This window comes from Manis pentadactyla, chromosome 6 (genome assembly GCF_030020395.1).
Source record: "Manis pentadactyla isolate mManPen7 chromosome 6, mManPen7.hap1, whole genome shotgun sequence".
Taxonomy (NCBI): Eukaryota; Metazoa; Chordata; class Mammalia; order Pholidota; family Manidae; genus Manis; species Manis pentadactyla.
In genome coordinates this window covers 34,495,341-34,522,791 of record NC_080024.1, presented here as the reverse complement: position 1 = coordinate 34,522,791, position 27,451 = coordinate 34,495,341, and the positions used below count along the sequence as shown (strand labels likewise).

Here is a 27,451-nt window from a genome sequence, read left to right as displayed (position 1 = left end):
GAGTTTAGATTTTTGTGCTTCTCTGATTGCCAAGAAACCTTGGTTTATATCAGGGACATTTTTCAGTACTATGACACACTGGGTCTTGTTTATATCTTGTGGACAATGTTGACATACATAACAGTGTAAACACAGTAGGCTTAAACTATTTCTTTAGAAGGACCTGCTTGTGTAGTTGGCCCTTGGCTGGTACCTGGGAACTAAGCTTCTAAAAAGTTGTCTATACTGATATGAAATATTCCCTAACTGGTAAAGGTATTTTGCTGTCCAGAGACCATCCTAATAATGTGATTTATGGTGAACATCTGCTTTTCTTCTGAGACTCTGGAATTTTGGTAGATGCGAAGCACATATGACCAGTGCCTATATGACCAGTCCCAAGTAAAAACCCGGGCCACTGAATCTCTACTGGGCTTCCCAGGCAGAAACACTGTACATGTGTGACTACATTTACTGCTGGGGGCAGAGTGGGGACTCTGACCCATCACAGAAGGTAAAGAGCATGGGATGTTTGCACCTGGATTCCTCCAGACTCTACCTATGTCTTCTTCCTTTACGAAATGGCTGTGGATCCTTACTGTGTGGCAAGAATAACTCACCTGTGAGTACGACTACGTATTTGAGTCTTGTGAGCTCCTCTAGTGAGTCACTGAACATGTAAGTGATCTCAAGAACCTCAGAAACAGCTGATATTTTTGTTTCAGCCTTCTGTGGGCTGTGGTCTCCATGCCAGTTTACTTTCTCAAAGGTTTTACAGTTCTACTGGGGTCAGTCTGTGAGTGTACAACTCACTGGTCAGTCTGGGCCCTGGTGGAAGTCCATCTGTTAGATCAGTTCTCAAAGTGTTTGAATGCTAATTAGGACCAAATCCATACTTGTGCAGGTCTAGGGTGAGCCCAGGAGCTCACAGACAACTCTAAAAGGTTGCTTCCCAGAGCTCCGCTCTCTCCATTACCTCTCCGGAATTGTCTGGATCCCTGCTGAGGTTCCCTACTCAGACACTGCCAACTTCCATGAATGTGCCACATCTAGGGCCATGTGGTGGGAGGATAGAGAAAGACGCCAAAAAAGCACTGGGGTTTGGCTGTGGATCCACCGAAAGGGGAAGAAGGTTTCACTCCCTCAGGAGTTTTGGCACTTGCAAGCTTCCTGTTCAAGGCTGCTCTAACAAGTGCCATTGCCTTCCTGGCCACAGAAGTGCCAGGACGCTGGAGCATGAAAAAAATGGGGAGAAAAGAGAGACAGAAAGCCCAGCATATTCCCTCCACTCTATCTGAACTTTAGGAGTCTCTTTTCCACACCTTGAGCCAGAAGCAGAGGGTGTTTTCTGAGACTGTCCACACGACAGCGCTTACTTCAATGTTTCAGGTTACAACTTCAGGCTGAAAGATACTGAAGTTAAAAACACCAGTAAACTTTTAACTGGTTTGGCGACACTCTGAATTCAATTGTTCTTCTGCAATACACTAGCTGATATTTATTTTTCAGTTGTCAGGTATTCTGGGTTTTGTAGCTGAGTTTGGTAGGACATAAAGGGATGTGTGTTTTATCCATCTTACCTAGAAACAGAAGTATATCACTGACTTTTAAATTATATTTTTATATTGTGGTAAATGTGTCAAGCCTTGACTACTTAATGCTTTTAAGTTTCATCTTCTTACCACACTCTGCCCTATGCTGGACAGGGATGTACTCACCTGTCTCTGTGTTGGCGCCAATTGGTGGTCAGGGCCACAGCAATATTGTCCCATGCTTTCCAAACTTCTCCTTGACCTGGGTTCTCACAGCCCAGCTGGTGCCAGCATTCATCGAACACTGCTTTCCACTTCTCATCAGCTGGCACAGCCAGGATTCCTAGTTTCCTGCTAACAAAGTCACAGAAAGCTTCTATTAATCACATCTTTTATGCAAAAATCCTGAAGAACAGGAACTTTCTTAAATACAACTGGGAATGCTTCTCTGTCAGAACTGCCTAGATGGACAGTGGTTCTATTTTAAAAACACAGGATGAGAATTTTAAAGTGATGGCTTTTAGCTACTTAATGTTTATCAGATGCTGAAGTGCATGAATTTTTAAGTATGAAGCACATTAGGACTGACTCTTTTGTTTTCTACATTTCCAGAGAATTGATTTTGTATAATTGGTTCCAATTAAAACAAAGACTCTTTCTATGCTTTGCACATCTGATAATGAGAATTGTAAAATGAACTACATATTGGGCTCTAAAAATTCTCTAACAATAAACATGGTACAGAAAATATATCAAACTCCAATCAGACAAAGAATCTGAGATGCCACCAAAATGCAAAAACAAAGGTAAAGCTGGAAACAGTAAGGGAGACTAGATACATGTAAAAAAAAACACTTAGACACTTAGATTTTGCCTTTTTTTCCATATATGTAGAATTTATTATTCCACTTGGTTATATACACAGGTTTAGTCTTTACTTGTCAAAATCAAGTTGTATAGGGCTTCCATTTAAGAATGCTCTCTTTCAATCAATTTGGATACCTGAACCATTAACAGTAAGATTATTCCCATACACAGAACTTTTATATTAAACACCTATGCTCTAAGGCTATAATCTAAACCAAGACTACAAATTTAGCTATCTATAGTAGTGTCAGCTGGAAAGTCAAGGACAGTTTTACACGAAGGTCAAAAAAAGACTTTGAAAAGTTGTTCTGCATTTAAAAGATTAACCAGTTTGATAAAAGCAAGACAACCCCAAACATTCAATAATTAATCCAGAATTAACCCTAGTTACTCACAAAACTTTGGGTCTGTCTTTATCACTTTCATACAGACTAGGCTTGAAGTAGGTTCCAGTGATTTTTATCCCAGATCCCCATTCTCCACTAAAATAACCTTCAATGTAATCTCCATTTGGCATAGTCAGTATTCCCTAGGCAAAGTTAGAGAAAATTTAGAATTTAGAAGTATTTCCCACTAAAAACATCAGGAGAAAAAAACACTAAATGGTTAACATTTTTCTTTTTAACTTACTCTTTACTGTCCCCCAATTTTTAAGAAAAAAAAAGTATGTGCCTGTGCATGTGCAAAAAGAGTATATGAAAATAATGCATGGATAGGAGAAAAAAAATCATGGGAAAAATTGGTTAAATATTTCGAGCTGAATGAAATGAACACAAGTTATTCAAATTTATGGTCTGCTGCTAAAGCAGTACCTAGAAGCGTACTTATAGTTATAAATGCCTATATTAGAAAATAAGAAAGATATCAGATCAGTAACTTAAAATTCCACTTTACAAATTAGAAAAAAGTCAACCAAACCCAAAGCAACAAGGAAAGAGATAATAAACATTAGAGCAGAAATCAGTGAGAGTAAGAAAAATAAAAATAAATGAAATGACAAGTTTTTCTTTGAAAAGATACACAAAACTGACAAATATTTAACTAGATTGATCAAGGAGAAAAAGAGAGGATATGAGACTACAAAATCAAGAATAAAACAGCATGTATTACACCAACTTTACATAAATTAAAAAGGTTATAAGGGAATACTAAGAGAAATTTATGCCAACAAATTAGGTGACTAGATAATACAGAAAAATTCCCAGAAGAAACCAAATTACCAAAACTGACTCAAGAAGAAATGGAAAATCTGAACAGACCAATTAGAAGTAAGGAAACTGAATAACAAATGAGCCATATAATCATCTCAACAGACATGTTATCTTATCATGTTATTCAAAACCCATTCATGATCAAAAATTCAACAAACTAGGAATGGAAAAGAACCATCTATATCTGATTATAAAAACGTTTAGCTAACTTAATGGGGAATGATTTAGTATAAAAATTATATATCTGATTAACTATAAAAAACATTTAATCATACTTAATGGTGAATGATTTAATGCTTTTCCCCCTAAAATAGGGAACAAGGCAAGGATGTCCACTCTTATCACTTCTATTCAACATTCTACTGGAGAGGCTAGCCAGTGCATTCAGACAAGAAATAAAAGCCTTCCAGACTGCAAAGGAAGAAGTAAAACTGTCTTTATTTGTAGACAACATGATCCTGTATGCAAGAAAATACACACACACACACACACACACACACACACACACAAAACAAAACAAAAACCCTATAGAATAAATAAGTTCAGCAAGGTTTCAGGATACAGAAATACAAAAATCAACTGTATTTTTTATAAAATAAAAACGAACAATCCAGGCTCCACCGCACCCCCAGCCCTCCACACCCACACCCCCACACCCCACACCCCCTACACCTCCTCTGCCCATCTCGCCTTCCCGCCTCCCCCTGCCAACCTTCCCTCACACCTTCTCCCACCTCCTGTGCTCCCCTCCTCAACCTTCTCCCACTCCCCTCCTTCCATATCCACCCTGCCCTCCCCCAACCCCAACCACTAGTAAAACTGCACTCATTTCACTGCTTCCCCAGTAAGGATCTTTATATTTTTACTTCAGGATCAGCCAAATTCCACGCAAACTACAAGTAACAGAAACTGGACCCCCCTCAAAGGCTTAAGGCTTCTTTGCTCATGTCCGCAGAAAAACTGTCGTTCTTCATACCTCCCCCAGAGACCTCCAGCCCTCTGTTGTCACCTGACTTCCCCCCATGCCCTCACTCAGACAGGTAAGCCCAGGATGGAGAAAAGTAGAACCTAATTCCAGGGCTTCAGGGATATTTCCAAATACTTCTCTAAGGAAGATGGGCAAAGCTGATACTCGGAGAAAATCACCTATTTATATATGAAGAGAAACTATGATGCCGTGATTGGTCGAGGTCTCAGGGCCCCCTTGCCACCTTTCATGTGTCCTAAAAACGAGACCACAGAACCCTGTGGGTATGATTCTGATAAAGACCAGGCCTCACAGAATGAAGATGAACCTCCTGAGGGGGCTTCCAATGTGCAAGAGATACAGAATCTGAAGGAGACGCCCAAGGAGCCAGCAGAGGAGAATCATGACTGGAATCCTATACCAGTGACTTTTGGCTCAGAGCAGGATGAGAAGCAGCTGAGCCTCCTGGAAGCCGCAAGTAACTCTGGTCAACAGAGTATGAAGACGTCAAGTAAGAGGAAGCTTTTTGGGAACCCCTCCTCTGGCTCCCCTGGCTGTATTCAAGTGTGTGGTCCAGGCGGGGGGATGGATCTTGGACAGGCCTGGGTCCAGGCTGGCTGAGGAGCTCACCAAGCCCCACTCAAGATAGTAGATCATCGCTTCCAGAGTCACATACTTGAGTTGTCATCAGTATAAAAGCCACAGCACTATAGGATCCAAGAACCAGAAGGCTAATATCTGGGCCCACTGGCTGCGGGAAAGGAAGACCCCATAGTGTATGAAGAGATCAGTGAGCCCGAGGAAGACTACTGACTCTCCTCAGGGATGTGAAAAGTGCCCAGGGTAAGAAGTAGAACCTGGTGGCTCTTCATGGATGAGCATGGCTGTGAACTCCTGGCCATCAGATGTATAGCAAGTGAAAGAAAGAGTTTACAACGATGAAAAGTTAAGCACAGTTTTTCTTAGTATGTGCCTATCTGTTAATTATCAGAGTTTTGTTGATAAGTGAGACTTATACCTAATGCATATTTCTATGTATCCACGTACCTGCCTTAGAAGACAAGTACTGTCAGGTATTCTGTGCAGAGAACAGCCCTGCCCTCCACCTCAGATGTGACTACTGAGGGAAGTCTGATTTCAGCTGTTTTTCTCTGCATGTACATACACACAGACGGTACCATTATGAGCATCTCCTGCCTACTTTTTTGCACTACATGTCCTGGAAAAGGCCTCCTCATCTTGTTTTCTGTTCAGCAGGTGCTCCATGCTACAAAGTCCCATTATTTGTTTAACTTAATAAACAATGTTAATAAGCAAAAAAAAAAAAGAACAATCCAAAAATACAGAAAACAAATCTCTTTACAATAACATAAAAAAAATACTTAGAAATAAAGTTAACCAAAGATATGCAAGAGATGCACATTGAAAGCTACAAAACATTGTTGATAGAAATTAAAGATGACTTAAATAAATGGAGACATTCCATGTTCATGGATTGAAAGATTCAGTCTTATTAAGATGCCAATTTTTCCCCAAACTGTTCTACAGATTCAATACAATCACTATCAAAATCTCAGCAGGCTCTATGGCAGATTTTGATAATCTACTCCTAAAATTTATATGGAAAGGCAAAGGATCCAGAATAGCCAAAATGATTAAGACTTACAGTTACTGATCACAACTCACTAGAAATCTACAGCAATCAACACAGTATGGTATTGGCATAGGGAGAGACATATAGAACAATGGAATATAATTCAGAGTCCAAAAAATAAACACACCTTATGGTTTATTTTTATTAATTTCAAAAGAGGTGTTAAAGAAAATTCAATGGGAAAAGGTGCTGGGCAGTTGGATACCCATATGCAAAAAGATCAGTTTAGACATTTAACCCACACCATACACAAAAAGTTACCTCAAAATGAATCATATGCCAAAATACAATAGCTAAAACCATAAATCTTTTAGAAGAAAATCTTAGTAACCTTGAATTAGGCAAAAATTTCTAGATAAGACATCAAAAGTATGATTCATAAAATTGTTTTGATAAATTGGACTTCATTAAAATTAAAAACTTCTGTGCTTTAAAAGGTACTATGAGGAAAATAAAAAGACAAGCCACATAATGAAAAAAAAATTTGTGAATCCTGTATCTGATACAGGACTTGTTTCTGGAATATGTAAAGAATCCCTACAATTCAGTAAGACTAGAAACAAGCAAATTTTTAAAATGTCAAAATATTTGAATAGACATTTCACCAAAGAAGATATATAAATCATTAATAAGCACATGATAATATGCTCTGTCATTAGTCATTAGGGAAATGTAAGTTAAAAAAACTTCACATCCACAAGAATGGCAAAGAGAAAAACAGAATAAAAATTGCTGCCTAAAGTGTAAAGAAATTAGAATCTTCATATGGTGATGATGAGAATGTAAAATAACACAGCCACTTGGGAAAACAGTTTGGCAGTTTAATAATAATGTTAAGCATCAATTTACCATACAACCCAGCATTGCACTCCTAGGTATCTACCCACGAGAAATAAAAACATATGTTCATACAAGAAGTTGTATTCAAAATTTTATAGCAGCATTATGCGTAATAGTCTAAAGTTGGAAATCATTCAATGCCCATCAACTGGTGAAGGGATAACAAAATGTGGTTTTGGACCACCATTTAGCAATAAAAAGGAATGACACAATATGGGAAAACCTCAAAAACATTATGCTAAGTATAAAAAGCCACACAGAAGAGACTACATATTGTAGAATTCCATTTATATGAAAGAACCTGAAAAGGGCAATCTACAGGGTAATTATATGCATTAGGGGTTGTCTGGGGAATGGGGAATGGAAAGTGACAGCAAATGGGTAGGAAATGGTGCTAGAAATCTTTTTGGATGATGGAAATGATAGAAAAATGGACTGTGGTGATGGTTGCACAATTGTGTATTTACTAAAAATTACGGAAAAGTACACTTAGAACAGGTGAATTTTATGGTATAGCTTTTTTAAAGGTCAAGAAAAAAATCCATAAAAGATTATACTAGAGAGAGAAAGAAGAAAGTCAGTTTCCAACCTTTCCACTAAGAGTCCAGTCATCTGAAAATTCTCCCTCATAGATAGTATCATCTTCAGAAAGTAAAACCCCATTTCCCTAGGTGAAGAAACAAAACAAAAATCACAACACATAAAATGCAGAGTAACTTAACAGTACAAGCAGCCATATCCCCAAAGCCTTACATAATCTAAAAGACAAGAAAAACAGCACTAAGGCAGAACATTAATAAAATGACTATAAAGATAAAGACATTAAGAGTTTTAAAAAGTCAATAGTTAACTACATGCAAGTTATTTCACTCACCATCATTTTATTAAGGTGAAAGTTGCCTTCATAGTATAATCCAAACTGGGTAACTACCACACCATTCCCTTGACATACATCATCTTGCCACATTCCCATATACTTTTCTCCCCTGCATAGAAATTGAAAAGAAATGAAAAACCTATGATAATAAGGATGAGGCATAGAAAAAATAGTTATCACATAGGAGATATCAAGCATAACTCTTAGTTCCATTTTTTTTAAGTGGTTAACTGTCTCCTCGAACATGGGATAATGTGATAGCAAAAGACATCTTACTCAGAGTAATGCACTCTCAGGAATGTAATATTGTAGTCTACCCAACATAGATATATATATTTTGTGCATATAAATAGATCTGTATTTATACTGTATAAGTCCATAACCATGTATTTCCTTGATAACTTTACATTATTGAAAAAGAGAATGCCAAGAATTCAACTCTGAATAATTTCATTCAAAATGCAATAGGCAGACTCAAACCTGTGCACAATTTATTCTTAAGCAAAAGTTTCCTAACTGAAAAAAAAAAAAAAGAGAGAAAGAGAAAGAAATGGGGTTTATTATAAAAGGCTTACTCTTCACCTACTTGAACTCAGAGAAATCTTACTAATCTCCACTAAAAAGACAAAATGAGTACAAACTGCTTGTTAAATAATCATGGAATTTAGTAATAACAGCAAATTTTTAAAAATCTCACATTTAGACAGAAACACTAGGTGGAAAAGAGTATATATTAAGTCCAAAAGTAAATCAGGCCAAACCAAACAAATATGGAGGCAAAAGAACTACATTCTTTCCCAAGGTTTAGTTGACTAAATTTAACTAAGTTTGATTCCTGGGTTGTTGACATGGTAACAAATCCCTAACCAACAGGAAGGTGTATACAGGTAGGTGTTTAGATACCATCCTATGGTATTTACATACCGCCAAAGAGACTTTTCATAGACTTTTACTCCTATTATCTGTTGATTGTATTAAGGGTTTTTCTTTGTACAGTGTTAATTTTTAATGATCCTGATCTTTCAAAGAAGTTACCTATTGTTTGGTTCATAAGCAAAAGGATAAAATGATGCCTGACAACTTTGTCTTCTTATTAAAAGTTTTCTCAATACTGTCAAATTAAGACGCTCAACCTTCATAAATTCATCACTGTTTTTGGAGAAGTATAGTAACCTTACCCTCTCACACTAAACTGAGATTAGGAGCTGAAGAATACTGTACCTAGTGATATCATCAAAGACACCATATCCTGCTTTCTTATCCATTACCCATTGGCCAATGAACATACTGGGAGAAGAGGAAGTCAGTTTTCCACTTCGCAGGAGACCATGACCATGACGCATGTTATCTTGAAAACAGCCTTCAAACACTTCGCCAGAGGCATAACTGTAGTTAGAAAGAATGGATAAAGATCACAAGCACATTAGATTCTGATGCTCATTCTTCCAAAGTTTAGGAAATTCAAAATTATACTCAAGTCTCAACTGGTAGCTATATTTATTTGTTTATATGATTGTTTTTCACCAATAAAAAAAATCTGATTTCTGAATGACTGGGGATAAGAAGCTAAAGATGTTATGGGTGATACTCTGTGTTAACATGGGAAAAATGTATTTAGTCTCTTATGGGAAAATGAAATAATAAATTATCTTGGAAAGAATGACAAGTTTTGTCCATATTAGAGTCACATAAGGTAAGATAAATTTACAGGCAAGACATTTAGGGGACTCTATGAGAAAGTTATGATTTATGAGGTTTGTGTAGTTTTGTACAATATATAAAGTTTGTATGGCTTAAGAACAAATAATAAATATTTTCCTCTTGTGAGAGATGTGAGGTTAATCTTTAAAAGAACACTGTAGACCATTTCAGGCATAAGAAAAGTAAATAAACTTTGCTCCTTGGGAACTCTGACTATACATACCAACATTTAGGTTTACATGAATTCTTTGAAAAAACACCACCAGTCCAACAACCTTTCCAATGTTACTACCTATAGATTCCTTGACCACACATTCTTCCTTCTTTCCAATGGCCCACATAATGGTCTTCTTTGTTCAATGCTTTGCTTGGGATTCTGTATTCTCCATACCTGCAAAGGAGAATAAAAACATAAGAAGATCCATCTATGACATATTTACCTTTATATGTGTCATTTGTAAACATTTTAACAAGGAGAACCCAAAAAAAGATTAATCTCCAGGAAGAAAGGCTTAAATGGGGTCTTGGTTTAAGCTGTATCCACTACCTAAGCTTTTTGTGAAGTCTTAGAAGAGTGGGACCTCAACTCCCCTACACAGACAGATTAGGTGTTTTATCCCAAGTCTACTGAAAAATAGAAAACTGTGTCCTAGGCCTATCTCTGCCCCAATCAGCAGCACCATCTTCAGTAAGGCCACATACTGTACAATAAGGGGATGTAAGTCCACATACTGTAAAATCAGATTATCTAAAGTCTCTTCTCACTCTAAAATTCTATTAAAAGGAGATTAAAAATATCATAAAAATCACACACAGAAAAAAATCACCTACCTAATTTACGTAACAAACTTTTTTATATAGTCAAATAAATTACTTCTCTAACATGATACAAAATGCTTCACTGCTATAAATTTACTATGTAAATAATTATACAGGGTTAGGAAAGAAGCCATGACAAGCTTATACAAAAATAATGTCATTTGAATGCCATTAGAATAATATGTCACTTAGAAGACCTTTCTTTTAGCATATCACAGAAATTAAAGATGACTTAAAACTACTGACAGGAAAATTTCTGCATCCTTTGTGTAAAGAGCACCACTATTGCAACAGTCTCACCACCAACATTACCAAGGTTTTCAGTCTTCACAACAGAGAAATGGATAGAAAACAGTCCCATCTGAATATATGGAAGGCTGTATAACTTGACATCACAAGGCTATCTAGGTTAAATGATTCTTTCTAGGTATCAAGACTGCATTCTAGATTCCTAGCTCTCTTCATGCTCACACATCTGCCTAATAAGCCCTAACACAGTATATGCCTTTCTAAAATATAGAACAAAAATCTATTTGCTTTTGAAATAACTGAACACAAAAATAATGTAATTTGTGATCAAAGTTGAATTCACTCTCATGTTCTACATAATTTTCTTACCCATCTTCCAAGCCATTTCTGAACATGCCAGAATACATCTTTCCATCTGGCCACTTCAAAACCCCTCTGGAACACATAAGAAAAGGATAATACACATGAATTAATGTTTCAGATAATCAACACCTATTCACTAACTGACTACCATCCCCTCTCCAGGCATACATCTTTAGCATTTTCACCTGCCATGAGGTTTCCCTGAAAGCCAGCGTCCATCATAGGTTGCATCCTTTAGGCGAGGATCCTTGTAGAAAGTGTATTTGGCACTGCGTGAAATGGGAGGTTCCTGCCTCTGAATACTGCTGCCACTTCCATAAGGTGGAAGATCAGACATCCCCCTCAAAGCCTGGTCCACAGCTTGGCTTATAGCCCGTAGCCACTTAGTCTAAAAGCAAAAAGTAAATGTCAATAAGTTTAAACCTAAGTGTCCATCAGTAGATGAATGGATAAAGAAGATGTGGTACATATACAGAATGGAATATTATTCAGACATAAAAAAAAAGAGAAATCCTGCCATTTGCAACAACATGGGTGGATCCAGAGGGTACTATGCTCAATGAAATAAGCCAGGTGGACAAAGACAAATACCATGATTTCACTTATTTGTGGAATATAGAAACAAAGCAAAACAGAATGAACAAAACAGCAGCAGACTCACAGACACTGAAAAGAGACTAGAGGTTATCATGGGGGAGGGGTTGGGTTTGGTAGGTGGAGAGGGTGAGAGGGATATAAAGGGGCACAAAAATTCTCAATCATAATATAATTTGGTCATGGGGATGGTAGTACAGCATGGAGAATACAGTCAATGACATCTTTCTATGTTGACAGATAGTAAATGCACTAGAGGGAGTTAAGATTTAATGATATGGTAACTGTTGAACCACTGTGTTGTGTATATGAAACCAATAGATTATATAACAAAATAAATCAATAAAAGACAAAAATAAGCTTAAGGCAACAACTCATCAAGCACCCATTAAATCATGCTAGCTTACTTTGGCGTGACTAATTTCTCTGGTTCCTGATGTTTTTTATTAAGTAATGCTCAGCTCGATTGGCTGTTGGAATTCACTGCTATATGTTTAAAATTAAATCACACGAAAAAAGAACTAAAACAAAAATCTATAGTCTTGGTCTAATGAAATTTTATCAGATATAATTAAGGGTTATTAGCCAATCAGTAGCAATTTTTATCTCTTCTTTATTGCTGTAAGAGGCAGAAATTAGCAAGGCCAGAGATTGTAAGAAAATACCACAATGGACTAACCTTTTCCTGGGGTGTTGATGAAATGAGCGTGAATTGCTCCTCAGGTGTAGTTATCTTTAAGCCATTCCTAAAATGTTCAAAAGGATAAACACGAAGAGGTGTGACAACCTGTCATTACACTTTCAATCCTTGAATATAAAAAGCAACTTGTTTTTTTAAGAGTGGAAGTCAGTTAAATGTAAATGCAGTCGTACTGTGGGTTTGGCTCCCAAAGTGGCAGAAAGAAAGGACACAGAGTTCCTTTGCTCTGTGTTGAACAGTGAGGATGTGAGCAGTGGAGAAGCCCTCCCACCCCTTACCATGATCTGTCATGGTCTTCACAAACAGATCATTTTATTACCTACGTGTTGAGAGGGTGAGCCTCACTGTGCAGAATGGGGTAGCCTCCTGAGCTTTTGTCATGTCCAAGGAAACAACTTGGGTAACAGAGGGAGACAATCAGAGTTGGGGGGAAAGAGGGCACACTTACACACCACCAGCTTCTTCAGAAAGTGGCTCTGCCCATAGCGTTGCCAAAGGGAAAACGTGGTGTGTGGAGAACTGAAACACAGAACATGAAAAAGGCACGCTGGAGATAGCTCATGTGGGCCCTGCAGTCCCTGTTGCACAACCCCTTCCAAATGGTTAAGTGCATGTGGGTGCCACCATCTCAGCCACATAGTCCCCGTAACATAGCTAAGCCAATGGCTCTCATCATCTCTACTGCAAGGACTCCTTTATGTGGCCGATTCTCATTTTCAAGGTGGAAACTTAAAAAGCTCCCCCAAATCTGACCCAAACCACAATGCAAGCTAAACATTCTTTTACTCAATAGTTTCAGCAAAACCACAGTAATTTTTGACAAATGATAATATAATTAATTAAATTAGTATTCCTCCTTTCAGGGCCTTTTTTAAGGTTAGGAATCTGGCCTACCTGGGCATGGACTAGGGCATCATTAAAGAGAATGAACCAGTTCACAGAAAATCTCCCCGCATGCTGTAAACATAGGGCTCGGTTACTGCTCTCACACAGCAGTCGACGTTCTGGCTTCCTCAAGGAATCCTGGAATTTATAACACAAAAATCAAACAATCTAAATTATTTTAATATGCAGAGAGAAAATGAAAAGGTACATATCACATTTAGGGCACTGGTTAGTTTTAGCTTAGTTTGGTGTTAATAGATGGGATCCAAACAGTTCATAAAATTAGCACTCTCAAAGATTAAAAAGAAGATAAGGAACAAACAAAAGTGAGACAAGCGTTTAAAGAGGATTCCTAGAAATGAGAGTTGCTGTTTAGAGCATCCATTTCTGTGGTCCTTAGACCACCCTTAGAATGAGATTATTAAAACATTATCATCATAAACAAGTAGAATGGAGAAAATTGTAACAGTTGTTATAAATATGCCTGCTATCTGCGGGGGAAGGACAATTGGCATGGTTTACCGTCATTTTTCCAGGAAAGGTCTTCCAGAAGCCCAGTGTGTACTCTGCTTCCTTCCTTTTCCTGCCGAGATGGAGAGCAAGAGACTCATAACAAGAACTGGAATCCTGCAGTTTCTGGTATTCTGGAGATGTCTGGAGGCCAATAATTCAGGAGAGAAAAAAAAGAATATCAAACAATTATCTAGAATCTGTAGCCTCAGTATGGTTTAGATACTCCATTTCTCTGGTTCCTGATGTTTTTTATTAAGTAATGCTCAGCTCGATTGGCTGTTGGAATTCACTGCTATATGTTTAAATAGCATATAGCAGTATTAAGTTTAGGAAGGAAATCCAACCTAAGAACAGACATGGTACACCAAGCAGAGCTGAGTAAAAAGATGACAGGTTCCAGAAAGTTCTACTACATACAGGTACATATGAAATAAAGGAACCACTCAAAAGGAGAGAGAAATAAACACTGGCAATTATCAGGGAAGGAGAGCAGCAGAAAACTCAGGAGAGGGCAGAAATTCTCAAATATTTTGGTCTCAGGATCCCTCTGTTTTGCTTATGTGGATATATCTGTTGATATCTGCCATATTAGAAAATAAAGTTGAGATATTTAAAAATCTTTTATAATCACTTCAAATACATTAATATTTTAAGTAAAGAATAACTATATTTTCCCATACAAAAAAATGTTTAGTGAGAAATGTATTGTTTTTTCAAATCTTGCTTATTATTTGGCTTAAAAGATGACAGCTGGATTTTCACTTCTGTTACTGTATTTAATCTGCAACAATATGTTGTTTGGTCAAAATACATGAAGAAAATCTTGCTTTATAAAACTATATAGTTGAAAAAAAACCTATATAGTTGGAAAAGAGAAGAGAATTTTAATAGCCAATTCACATAATTATAGATATTCTTTGAAACTAAACCAAAACTTGTTAAGTGGTAGTTTAATCTTAGAGGGTAGTTGAAGTGTGAGATCTGAAACTACATGAATTGAACTTTTGTATGCTGTTAAGGCCACTGGTCTATCTTATACTTCCATAGATATTTTATCTATGCATGATTTTATAACACATGGATCAGACATTTGGAAAATATTGGCTGAGTTATGCAGACCTTCCAAATGTTGATACTTTACATACATTTATCAAAAATCACATGATCAAAAATCACACATTAATATTATCACCGATCTCAGCTGAAAAAGTTTTAGTATTGGGAAACAGCCAAGCTCATGGTGACAGATATGTTTCCCATGTTTTAATTTTTGCTTAAAAGTTCAGATTTAATCACTGGCAACAAATGACTGTCAATTCTTGAAGTGACAGGCTCATTTACTCATTTTTGAGAAAATATCTGCTGAATACCTAAATCTAAATAACCACAGTTTATCTGACAACTGTTCTTTTAAGTTAAAAAAAAACAGCAGCTTTCAACTGAAACAATCTCAGTCTTACGATTTTCCTTTAAGAACTTCCATACCTGGAATGCAGCAGCACTGCTTAATGCATGCTCTCCCCAATTTATCACGTTGGTATTACAAAGATATATACCTCCCTGTGTGGTGATGGATGTAACGTGACTTACCATGGTGATCATTTCACAAATACATACATACATTGAATAGTTAGTTATGTTGTATACCTGAAACTAGTATGTGTCAATTCTATCTTTAAAAATAAAAGATATATACTAAATGGCTGAGGTTAAATAAAATTCTTAATTTTTACTGCTTCATCAAGAATATTCATAAGCAAAACTGATGTTTGTGTTTGTTTTTAAATTGCAAATGCGTAGCGGCCAAGAACACAGTGACTATAACTAGTTTGTTGTCACTGCCTTGCTTCATGCTAAGGAGCCAGCAATTTTACCCTTATTTGCTTCTGCACTGTTAGTGCAAATGATGCACAGTAGAAAAACAAATGTCTTTTTAGTACTGTCCTGAAAATAGTTTGATCTTTTCTGTGAGGTCTCTGAGAAAATTGTGACTTCTCTGAGAGGTCTTGGAACCTCTATGGACCAATCTTTGAGAACTAACCACAGAACTGGGTTTAATTGCTGTGCCATGTGGAGAGTGAGTGGAAGGTAAAGAATCACTCCTCATACTGATGAGTAATTGCTTTACTTTCCACAATTCTTAGAGTTACTCAAATTCATTTTTAGCATTCATTTGAGAAATATTTAGTGATAGCTACTACCTACAGAAAATTCTACTAAGTGCAGGAATAAAAAATAAGTAGGGCACAATCTTTGTCTTCTGGGAGCCTATAATTAGGCAGAGAAGATAGAAAAAATACAACATATCAGAAAAATGTAGTGGTTTTCTTAATAGGTTATCTATCAAAAGAGACAATACAGTAAAGTGGTTAAAAGAATAAACTCTGGAGCTGAAATGCTTGGATATGAATTCTAGCTTGACCAGTTCTCAGCTGTGCCTCAATTCTCTCCTCTATGTCCAAAAGGGATATATATGGGAGCTTACCACTTCAAAACAAGTAGCAAGCTTTAGCAAAACTTTTGCATAATTATGAAGTCGTCTGACTGGCAAAAAAAACAAAGAATTCAGTATTTCCATCAACTGGGTGTTATCATCATTCACTTCTGATAAATCTTGCAACAGTTCCTGGTTTTTATTTAGGAAATCACTAGAGGAAGAGAAAAAAGAAATCCAGTTAATCATCTTGGTATTGACAAAGTACATGATATTGAATAGAAATACTTCACTAGATACTGCCTTTTTCAGAAAGCTCATTTTAGGTAATATGAAGGTAGTAGAAGATAAATACAATCCCCATTCACCAGACATAATTCAAAGAATTTCCCTGCCTAAAAATGGGGTTTCTGAGTCTAAAAAGCAGCAAATAGCAGCAATAGTAACTCTATAATACAGATGGTTAATCACAGACTTATGCCTGAAGTTCTAGGAAATGAATCATGCATCCCACAATTTCAGGGAATAACTGGAGACCAGCTGACATCATTACCCATTAATTTTCAAGCCAAGGGTCAGAGCAATAAATGGCAAGACTAACTGCTCTAATAAGTTGTGCTACACACAAATATTGGAGGAGAAACAAAGCTCTTTGCTCCAACAGGATTGGTATGGAATATTAAAATACTCCTAATTTCATCTTTTTTTCCTTCAATTGTTGATCACCAATTAAGAGTTTATTACCGGAGAGTAATACAATGCTATAGGTGCCAGACTATAATTAACAGGAAATAGTAAAGTAAATTATACGTGAAGATTTCAATGCTGAGATGTTCAAAAGCATTTCAAACTGACACTACATGCAGTTTTTATATCATTTTATATAAATTCATTATTAATTTTATTGCAAATTTTCATGGGGATCAGTAAACCAATGAGATTATGTTCACCAGACCAAAATATTTAAAAGATCTGTAAAGAAGTGAGTGAGTGGGACAGAATGATAATTATTATTTGCCACTTACTGAGCAATAATTTTGAGCCAACTATTATCTGAAGTGCTTTACAAGCATTATACTACAATTCTTAGCTACAAGGCCTCCAATAAGACAATGTCACACAAGATTATAAAGCATGAATGAATCATTTATAATCCCTTAGAAAAGTATGGAATAGATGTCTAACTCATAAAGTACGAAATACTATCTTGGAATGGAAAAAGGTGCAATAACTTCCAGGAACCCAGAAGTTTAATGGCACCCACTGGATTTTTTGTAGAACTTAGAGTGCGCTGGGAAACACAGCCCAGATTTTTATTTATACTTGGCTTCTGTGGACGTTCCTACTTGCTCCTCCATGTTCTGCTGCTGAGATCAGCTGAGGACATTCATTTAATCCTACCGAAGTGTTCTGCTTTGACTCTCTCCTGAATTAAGTAGTACATGGTGAATACATACTCTCTCTGACCACATTTCTTCTGGATGCTTAGTACTAGACCAGAAATATTGCAACTTGTGTGAACCCTATTACTTTTCAGGACTCACTCAGATGTCCTTGCTTACAGACTTTCCCAAAAGAGCCCTCTATGCTTTCAGGAAACCTGAACCAGAAACTCTGTTTTGCTTATTTTCTCTTGGGAGTTTTAAATCTAATAGTGGGGATACTGCATTTCCTCACATGGCTAGGTTTGCACAGGCAGAAACAACCCAGGTTTTCTTCAACAGATGAACGGATAAACAAGATGTGGTACATACATACAATGGAATAGTATTCAGCCATACAATGGAATGAAATTTTGATATATGTTTGAAAACATATGTTTAGGGAAATTAGCTAGACACAGAAGGGCAAATATTGTATGATACCACTTACATGAGATACTGAGAATAGGCAAATTCATAGAGACAGGAAGTAGAATAGAGATCACCAGGGGCTGGGTGGAGGGAGGAAGGGGAAGTTATTGTTTAATGGGTATAGAGTTTTTCCCCGGGATGATAAAAAATAGTTTTGTGTATAGATAGTGGTGGTGATGGTTTATACAATATGAGAATGTACTTGATGCCACGGAAGTGTACATTTAGGAATGGTTAAAATGGTACGTACATTATGTACGTTATACCAGAATATTACCCGCCCCACCACCAGGAAAAAGCCCTGTATCATGATCAAACCACCAGGCTAGCTTGAGGTAAGCAGCTAAGTGATAAATCAGCTGAGTGAGCTTCAGCACTGACATCCAAGATCCACTAAATGCCACTAACTACGCTCTAGAGGCTCTCAAACTGTTCTCTTTTAAAATGAATACTTTAAGACAATTTTAAATATTGACTTTATAAACAGAAGTTGAAAACAGATGTTATTACTGCCTTAAAACATGTAAAAAACATGTAAAATAAAAAAAATTTCACTAATGTCATCTGCTTTAGCTGCTCTAACAAGGAGTCAGGTCAACCGCTGAGTACCGTGAACTCAACTCTGAAATACTAGAGGCAGGTTAGCAATTAAGCATAATAAGGTGCCAGGATTATTAACTGCCATGGTTCTTCAAAAAGCCCAGAAGCCTCCTCATTTAAATAGCCCCAAATCTTCACCTATTTCTGCATCCCCCTATAATTAAACTTACTTTTCTGCAAGTATTACTATTTGCTAAAATTACTATTCCATTTTCTTTCTGCTTCATTTAATTATCGATTTGGCTTTCAGTTATTTTTTCCTATTTTCTTTGGCCAAGATTAAGCATTTCACAAACACTGGAGGTTAAATAAGTTTTTTTACTCATTATAATATACAGATATATAATAAATGTAAAATCAGAAATTATAACAAATTTAAACTTGCCATTAAAAATCAAAAGCTCTCAGATTGAAGAAATAAAGCAATAAATCCATTTCTTACAAGAAATACATAAAAACAATACAATGCAGAAAGGTTGAAAGTAAAAGAATAGAAAGTGGTGTCACTATATTAATATTAAGCAAAATAGCAAGATCAAGAATCTTTAAATTACTACATGAGGTAAAAATATAACTCTTTAACCTGTCATTAAAAATGAAAACCAAACCCTATATACTGGAAATGAATAAATATATGACATTAAAGAAGAAATCAGAAAAATATTTAGAACTGAGTGGTTATAAAAACAAAATGTATCAAAAAATTTAAGGTGTAGCTAAAGCAACACTTGTGGAGAAACTATAGCCTTAGATGAGTACATCAGAAAAATAAAAGATTAAAAAATTAGTGAATTAAATGCTAAAGTCATAAAGTTGGAAGACATTAAGAGGTGAACACACAGAAAGTAGAAAGAAAAAACAGAAAATAATTAAATAGAAAACCAAGAAAGGAAAAGATTAACTATAGCTTGATCTGTGTAAAGAGTAATAGAAAAGGGCAAACCACTGACAGGACTGACGAAGATAAAGAGATAAAAGGCTCAAATAAATAATAATTGGAATGAAAAAGTATGGTAGAACTCCAGTTACTATAGAGGTAAAAACATCTTAAGACAATGGTAGGAAGATTATGCTAATTTGAAAAACAAGGATGCAGTGAACAATTTCTGAGGAAAAATGCATAATTAAAGCAATAAAAAGAAATAAAGACCTGACCAGACCTATTCATTAAAGAAATGAAATTGGTAGTTAAAAAAACTCCCTACAGGAAATATCCCCATGAAGGCCACACATTTTTTTACAGAAGAATTCTACCAAGTCTTCAAAGTTTCCTCTCATGCCAACTATTCTAGAAGACAGAAAGAGAAAGCTTCCCAACTTATTTTATAATTGTTAATGCAATCCTCTTATCAAAACCTGGCAAGTTCAAAAGAGAAGGAAAACCTCACACTCACATAGATGCAAAAATCTTTAATATTAGCAAATTGAATCCAGCAATGTATTAAAAAACTAATTATATAAAGACCACTGAATTTGCCTTGGCAACTAAAGAATATTAACACTTAAAAAAAATTAATTGCTCTTTTACTTTTAGGAATAGAAGAGAGCTTTTAACCCTACAAGTGATTTAAGTGAAAAACCTAAGGCAATCACCTTTAATGGTGAACTATTAAAACTATTCCTTTAAAATTAGAAATGAGATAAGGATATTGTTACTTTTTCTATCAGGATGTAAAACCAAAAGCAAACATAGCAAAACGTTAATGCCTGTTAAATCTGGGTAGTGAGTACATGTTTGAAATTTTTACTATTAAAATGTAACTTAATTTTTTAAAACTGCCTTTGTTGCTGAACAATACTTTTTGAGAAACCACACAATTTAGGATGATTAGCCCCAGGTTAAGGGGCTCTTATATTTATTACTTATCCAGAAGCTAAATGCAAAAAACTTTGTATTTGTGTAACTTTTCTCTGTACCGTCACATACATTATTTGTTCCTCACAACTAGGGAGAGAACGTTCCTGTTTATCAGATGGAAAAAATTAGGCACAGTTTGGTGAAGAGAACTGTCTAGACTCTTAGGGATAGTAAGTGGTAGCACTAAGAAGGACCCACATCTTGTGGCTTTTTCAATTCTATACTACTTCCAATAAATACTTGTCTTTTTTTAAATGTTAGTGAAAGTCTACATTTTGATTTGTTTGGCCAAATGACCAAGACAGAGCTTTTCTTGGACATTCAAAAATAAAGAACATTATAAAACATGATCTTTGGTTGTTAGAATGTAATTGGAAGGTATATATTTGCTTACATGGCAGGCTTAGCAAGAAGCTGGAATCCTCCCATAACCAGGAAATTTGTAATAGATGTGCAATACCTTCAGCAAAAAAGGAAACACATGTACGTTAGTGTCAAAATGTAAATTTGTTCTTCAGTTTTGGAATAAGCATCTGGAACAGGTACATCTAGATATCTCACCAATGAGTTTCAGAACTTTCATGATGTCAACATTCATAAACTGTAAAGGACTGAAGAGAAGGGCAGATTACATGATAATTCACAATAATCAGGGGGAAAAAAGCCATTTGAGTTAGATATTACTATACATTTTAGTTGTTACTGTAACAGGACATTTTACAAACACCTAAAGTTAAACAGAAGATGCTGGAATTTACTTGGTAGATTTTTACTTTGGTAACTTAACAAACTTGAAAAAGTATTAAAATTTTGAATGTTTAATTAAAATTAAGTTTTCAGAAATAAACAACAGAGAAGAAAACAAATATGTTACAAGAGCTTGAGTGAAAATGAAGCAGCTGTGTTAGAAAATGTTCGCTAAGTATTTACCTACTGCTAGAGATTAAGTCTTGCTATACTGGTTTGAGATGTGTACATTTCTTCCACACTCCTGGGCCGGCAAATAGAATCAGTTGACTTTGGGAGAGAAGGCAAATTCTATTAAAAACAGTCCAAAGTATTGTACACTTAAAAATGGCCTTGCTGAAAGAACAAAGAAAAAAACTGAAGGAACAAAACAACAGCAGACTCACAGAACCCAAGAATGGAGTAACAGTTACCAAAGGGAAAGGGACTGCGGAGGATGGGTGGGAAGGGAGGGATAAGGGGAAAAAAAAGGGGGGGAGGACATTACTATTAGCAGACATAATGTGGGGGGGGCATGGGGAGGGCTGTACTACAAAGACAAGTAGTGATTCTATAGCATCTTACTATGCAGATGGACAATGACTGCAGCAGGGTATGTAGGGGGGACTTGGTGATGGGGGGAGTCTAGTAAACATAATGTTCCTCATGTAATTGTAGATTAATGACAAAAAAAAAAGGTTCTGATGATAAATTTTATGTGCATTTTACCACACTTAAAAAGTTTTTAAAAGGTTTATAAATCTAGACTTTTACTTGCCTCATCTATACAAATAAACTATTATGTTAAAAAAATAGCCCAAGGTCTCAAGACATTAGCATTTCCAAGCATAAGTTCTGAAGTATCAGTAGGGAGAAAGAAGTGAGACAGATTACGAGATGAATACAAGACAAAAAAGAAAAACTATACTAGTAAAAGCTAAAACCTTCACACAAAATCAGGGTTAAGAAAGTAAACTGGTATCAAATTATGTTATTTTTCATGTCTGAAAGATGATGAGTTTCTCTAATCAGGGTATTTTATCTCAGGCAATAGCTTTAAATATATTGTCTTGCTTAGAATTAAAACCACACACATCTATTTGCACATGCATGCATAAGTCTGAAATGAAATACACCAAGATTATTAACAATGGCTATACAGTGGAATTATGGGCAACTTTAAATATCCTTTTTATTAATTTTATTTGTATAGTTTTCAATAATAAATTGAAAAATGACCCAAACCAAACACCAGCAGAATATGAGCTCCTTGAAGCAGGTGCTTTTCACTGGCTCCTGCTGTGGCTGCTGCTCTCTTGCAGCTCCGCACAGTGCCTGGCACTGAGTAGGTACTCAATATGTGTTGCATGGACGAGGTATGAATAAATAATTAAACCTACCCTTCAGATCAACAGCATAACCTAATATACACTAAAGTAACAAATGAAGCCTTATATCATAATGTTAAACTACAAATTAAGAAAAAGTGAGAAACATTTTCAAATAGATTTGAAATATTTCACTTAAAAGAGTGAAATATTAAGGAAGTAGCTTCTTTACTTTAAAAATAGTTTGGTCTTTAAGCCCTCCATTTACACACAGTAAAAAGCAGACACTAGAACAGATCCATATTTACAATCAGCAGTTGGTCTCAAATTGGTTCAGTTACTTATTTCCTCAAATTTCAGTATAATTTAGTTAAGTAAGTAAAACTTCTCTAAAGAACCATTTATTACAGCACATTTTATGTGAAGTAAATACACTATCAATCATTCTGCTAGAATATAAAAGGAAATATGAGAATTTGATGTTTTTAAACCTTTTTTCCCATAGAGAAAACCAAAATTTGAGCAATGCGGAACTATAGTTGGCATAAGATTAAAATACTGCTTTGCAATTTCTATTACCTTCTATCACTCTCCCTAACCTAGTCTCCTTTGATTAAGGAGCTGTTCTCCTTGGAAGAATAACCCTGCTGAGATTGAATACAACACGGTACTGGATACTTGCTCTGTATAACTATCCAAGAAGAGACTTGCATGCTTCAAAATGACCAAACTCCTGGCTTCCTTTATTCCTTGAAGGAAGGTGCTGAGAGAGGCTCCATGCTGACCAATTAGGTAACACAGTTTGCTGAATCGGCTTGCCACCTCCTGCAACAGCTGGACTGTACTTGCAGTGCCCAAATTTTCTGTAACAAAATGAGGATGATGACAACATAACCTAAAGACTCATTATGTGACTACTTTTTTATGATCAAGATGATAAACTCTCCTTTTCTAAAAATACTTCCTGTATTGAGATATACTCTCATCTATAGAACACAAATAATCTCAATGTTAAAGAAAGCAACTTCAGCAATCACAGAATCCAGTCATTTAAGGAACTTGTTAAAAACACATTCACAGGGACCCTAGGGACTCTGACTCAGTAGGCCAGGGTTAAGATCCAAGGATCAATGTATTAAAAAGATAACCTGTCCAGGTAATTCTGAAGACCGGGCAAATTTGAGAACCACTGAGCTAATCCAACTCTCCTCTCATTTTTGAAGATAAGTAATCTGAAGCCAAGAGAAGGAAGTGAATGAGCTAATTTCACACAACTGGTTAGTGACAGCCAACAATTAAACTTTCTTCTATAGTTACATCTTAGTTAACAGTTTCAACTTTTTATACCGAATTCTGCTTTACTTGCTGCCTAGACAAGCCCAAACCTTCATTCAGTGCAGAGAAGGCAATCCAACAAGCAGACTGACTAGGTCACTCTGAACTTTACAGAGGGTATAAAGAAATTTAGCTTTTTCCCAGTCCAAAGTTCCTAACTTCTACAACTTCTCTCCAAGCAGTGAGGCTCATGAGCAGACAAGGTAAGACCAACACAGAAATCAGGAATAAGGACAAAGAAAGAGCAGATTTCCCTCTCCTTTGAAGCTTCAATCCAGGAAGCTTCCAGCTGGGATTATTTCTTTTCCCTTGCCAAACTCCTGGGATATTGGGCCCCCCTCCTGGAGGGGAATTTATACAATAGGTACTCTACAATATTTAAAAAAGCAGAACATATTGAAAACAAAAGCAAAACAAATTCAGATAGTCCACAACTTACAAATGGACTGTGTTCAGAAAGACTATAAATTATTTTTAAAAATACATGTTTTCCCATTAAAAATGATGGGCTGACCTACACAAGCCAATGTCACCTTAATGTGGACAAACTGATGTATTAAGAAGGCAGAATTTATATAGTAGGGTATTGGTCCAAATTCTAGGTCCTAGCAGGGGGCCAAGGAATGTAGGACAGAGAAAGAGAAAGAAAAACCTCCCCTTCATTTTCTGAGTGCAAGGTCAAAACTAGAAAAATATTTGAAACTGGGGAAGTTTATCTTCAATAACCCCTATCTATCTCTATTTTGCATGCCTTCCTAGCTTCCAGGGTACCTAATGAATCTGGACAGTAGCACCCCTTCTAGGACCATTATAATCCATTTTCCTTGTATTACCTCCTCACCTTCAATCCCTCTTTACAGCTAATCACGCCTAAGAAAAGCAATCAGATTTAATCAAGTCATGGTAATGTGGGATAAGACCCTTGACTCTTACAGTTTTCCACATTTTAAGAGACTACTTGTAAATCCAATGAATCTCTATTTGATATACTTCTACATACCAGAACAAAGACAATGAAACTTCAAGAAGTATAATGTACGTATCTTAGAATTAGTGGGGCCAGAAGTATTATTTATAAGTCTAGCTCCTAGGATCAACTCTCCCAAAGTTGCTTCTCTTTCCCTGCCACAAATATTGTGAAAGTTCCATGTTCTACTTCCACAAGTGAAAGAAGCTCTGGGAGTGCTACGACGGGGCAAGAGCAGCTGCGCTGCTGACAAAGTGGAAACAGTTGGTAAATGCTGACTGCCCGTGTGCAAAAAGAGGGCAGTAGAAAGAAAGGAGTAAAGCATTAACACAGAAAGGTTTTTTGTGATATAGGAAAAATAGATAAAATGAGAGTCTTGATAATAGGGGGGTAGCATGTGGTTGTGGGGTGTTCCACTTACCCAAACTGAGAAGAGGCCTGAGAATCTGAGATTTGATATCACTTAGTTTTGAATAGAACCGCCTTTCTGTAGTAGCCAATTCATGGAGACTGGCAATATACCCCATAATGTTTTTGTCCACCAAGGCTAGATAGCTGTCTTTTCCTGCTGTCACTCTGCTTACATATCCAAGCTGAAACAGAAGAAAAAAGATAGAAATATAATTTACTAGCAGCAATTTGGACAATTAAGCTGGCTTGTATCAGCTGGTGAGAGCCAACTGGTAAATATTCAGGAATTTTACAAGTTAGTTATTAAACCACTGGTAGCAAAAGATCAGCAATGGTGAAATTACCAAAAAAACTGGCAAACTACAGATCAGGGCTTAGTTTTCTTTGCTTTTTATTAGAGCTGCTTTACTAGTACATCATTGTTATATATGGATATCTGGCTCTAAACATAACTATATACATCTACACTCTTATTTATTGCCATAATACCTTTTATCTCATATTACATGTATGTAGAACCACAGATACCCTAAATAATCAATGATCCAAATGATACAGATACATGTCTCAGGACCACTTTTTGCATGAAACAGGATAAATGAAAGAAGAGGATCTCTGTGCTGTATATCAAAATGTCAAGGGTCTAGGTTTTATTTCTTATAACATAAAAGGATTTTCTTTAAAAAGAACTTCGATTATTTATCCATGACACCACCACACAGAAACTCTCACTCTCTTTATTCATGTATTCCTATTAAACCAGGCAACCAAGCTGCAGACCCTGTGGACTATTAACATCCATGGTAACTAGAGACACACATACTAGAGCCTCATCCTTTTTAACAGCTTCACCATTTATCTGGACTGTGAAATCATTTATGGGGAATGTGGAGCCCGGGCCAACAACTACAAAGAGTGAGTTAGTATGTCTGGAATAACTGGCCACATACAGGTCAGGAAGCAAACCCTGGCCAGTGTTGCCTCTAGCAAGGAAGATCTTGTCCCTATACATTCATAACTACATATTCAGCCAGAAAAACAAACACAAACAATAAAAAACAGCCCATGGAGTATATTATTCAATAAGAATAAGATATCTAAAAATGTATTAGCTCTGAGGGTTAATTTCCTTGCAGCATACCACTTTGAGGATATAAGTTACTTTAGTGGGGGAAAAAAAAGCATAAACAGGCCAAGGGTTTAAGTTTATGAAAAAGAGATAGGAGGTAGGAATGCAAAGAAATCCAGATTAACAAATGAAAAAGGGAATAAACAGTAGTAAATAAAATGAAAGTTAAGAGAAGGAGTAGCAATGGGAAATATGGTACCACAGACCTGTCAGATCTATCAAGAGCCTAGCTTGAGTCCCTGTAATTTTTACTCTCTTTTTACAGTTAAAAACTCATCTATTCTATTTCTATTCCAATTCACCTCTGAGGGCTCCAAGAATCAGAAAACTTAATTCTAAAATGTGCTTTTTAATATTCCTACATGAGGGTATTAATTCAAAAAATGCTTATGAAGTATTTACTATGAGGATACAGCAGTAAATGAGAGACTAAAATCCCTACTCTTTGTAATCGTATAGTTAGAGAGGACAGACAATACACATAAGTAAATTATATACTGTATTAGATGGTGGTATGCACTGTGGAAAGAAATAAGCAGGAAAAGGAGAGAAGTGAAGGGTGATGGGAAGAGCTTGCATTGTTTCATACAGTAGTCAAAGATACTTAAGAATAGGCATACATACAAATAACAACAAAAACGTGTGCTGTGTGTTACTGAATGTGGGCCTTAGGGTCTAATTCCTGTTCACCTTACTGCAGGAGAGAAGTACTGGAGTCTTAGTACCACTGTGATTCTCTGCAAGGCTGTCACCTTCTGTGGGGTCCTGTTGGCCACTGTAATATAACCCAGGCTGGAAGTCTTCTGTATCCACTAAAAACAGGGAATAATCCTGGCCTGCGGCTATACTCCAGACTCCATTTTCACTCTTTACCTGCAATGACAGCAAAATATTATCTGTCCAAGATGAAAGAATCAGATAGTAATTCAGATTTACTGGAAATGAAATGCTTAGTTACTTAAACAGGTGTGGTGCAAAGTCAGTTATATTTCAGAGGGCAAAACTTGGCCAAAAATGTACCCAATCAATGGGGAACAGATGCAGGAGTGAGAAGGAATC

General features: G+C 36.2%; 2 protein-coding genes across 6 annotated transcripts in view; one reads left to right on the top strand and one right to left on the bottom strand.

Annotated features, from left to right (window-relative positions):
• ALS2 (alsin Rho guanine nucleotide exchange factor ALS2) overlaps positions 1-27,451 on the bottom strand; it is a 74,820-nt gene that overhangs the window by 11,720 nt on the left and 35,649 nt on the right. For 4 of the 5 annotated variants that reach the window (XM_036927970.2, XM_036927969.2, XM_036927971.2 and 1 more), the window contains 17 exons: positions 27,083-27,265; positions 25,274-25,445; positions 23,233-23,413; positions 20,891-20,956; positions 16,237-16,399; positions 13,761-13,892; positions 13,248-13,376; positions 12,802-12,872; positions 12,333-12,399; positions 11,245-11,447; positions 11,066-11,131; positions 9,921-10,019; positions 9,149-9,313; positions 7,925-8,036; positions 7,640-7,717; positions 2,774-2,907; positions 1,698-1,865 (listed from right to left, as the gene is read on the bottom strand). In XM_036927970.2, coding sequence (XP_036783865.2) covers positions 1,698-1,865; positions 2,774-2,907; positions 7,640-7,717; positions 7,925-8,036; positions 9,149-9,313; positions 9,921-10,019; positions 11,066-11,131; positions 11,245-11,447; positions 12,333-12,399; positions 12,802-12,872; positions 13,248-13,376; positions 13,761-13,892; positions 16,237-16,399; positions 20,891-20,956; positions 23,233-23,413; positions 25,274-25,445; positions 27,083-27,265 — 2,189 coding nt within the window. The remainder of the gene's footprint in view (positions 1-1,697; positions 1,866-2,773; positions 2,908-7,639; positions 7,718-7,924; positions 8,037-9,148; positions 9,314-9,920; positions 10,020-11,065; positions 11,132-11,244; positions 11,448-12,332; positions 12,400-12,801; positions 12,873-13,247; positions 13,377-13,760; positions 13,893-16,236; positions 16,400-20,890; positions 20,957-23,232; positions 23,414-25,273; positions 25,446-27,082; positions 27,266-27,451) is intronic. The other variant, XM_036927972.2, reaches the window with a different exon arrangement.
• On the top strand, positions 4,399-5,831 carry LOC130684069 (putative protein SSX8). Its single transcript, XM_057503691.1, has one exon. It carries the CDS (start codon positions 4,746-4,748, stop codon positions 5,175-5,177), a length of 432 nt encoding a protein of 143 aa, XP_057359674.1. The 5' UTR covers positions 4,399-4,745; the 3' UTR covers positions 5,178-5,831.

What these genes read in the sequence shown, in the direction of transcription:
- LOC130684069 (XM_057503691.1), top strand. Translation starts at nt 4,746, where the DNA reads ATGAAGAGAAACTATGATGCCGTGATTGGTCGAGGTCTCAGGGCCCCC.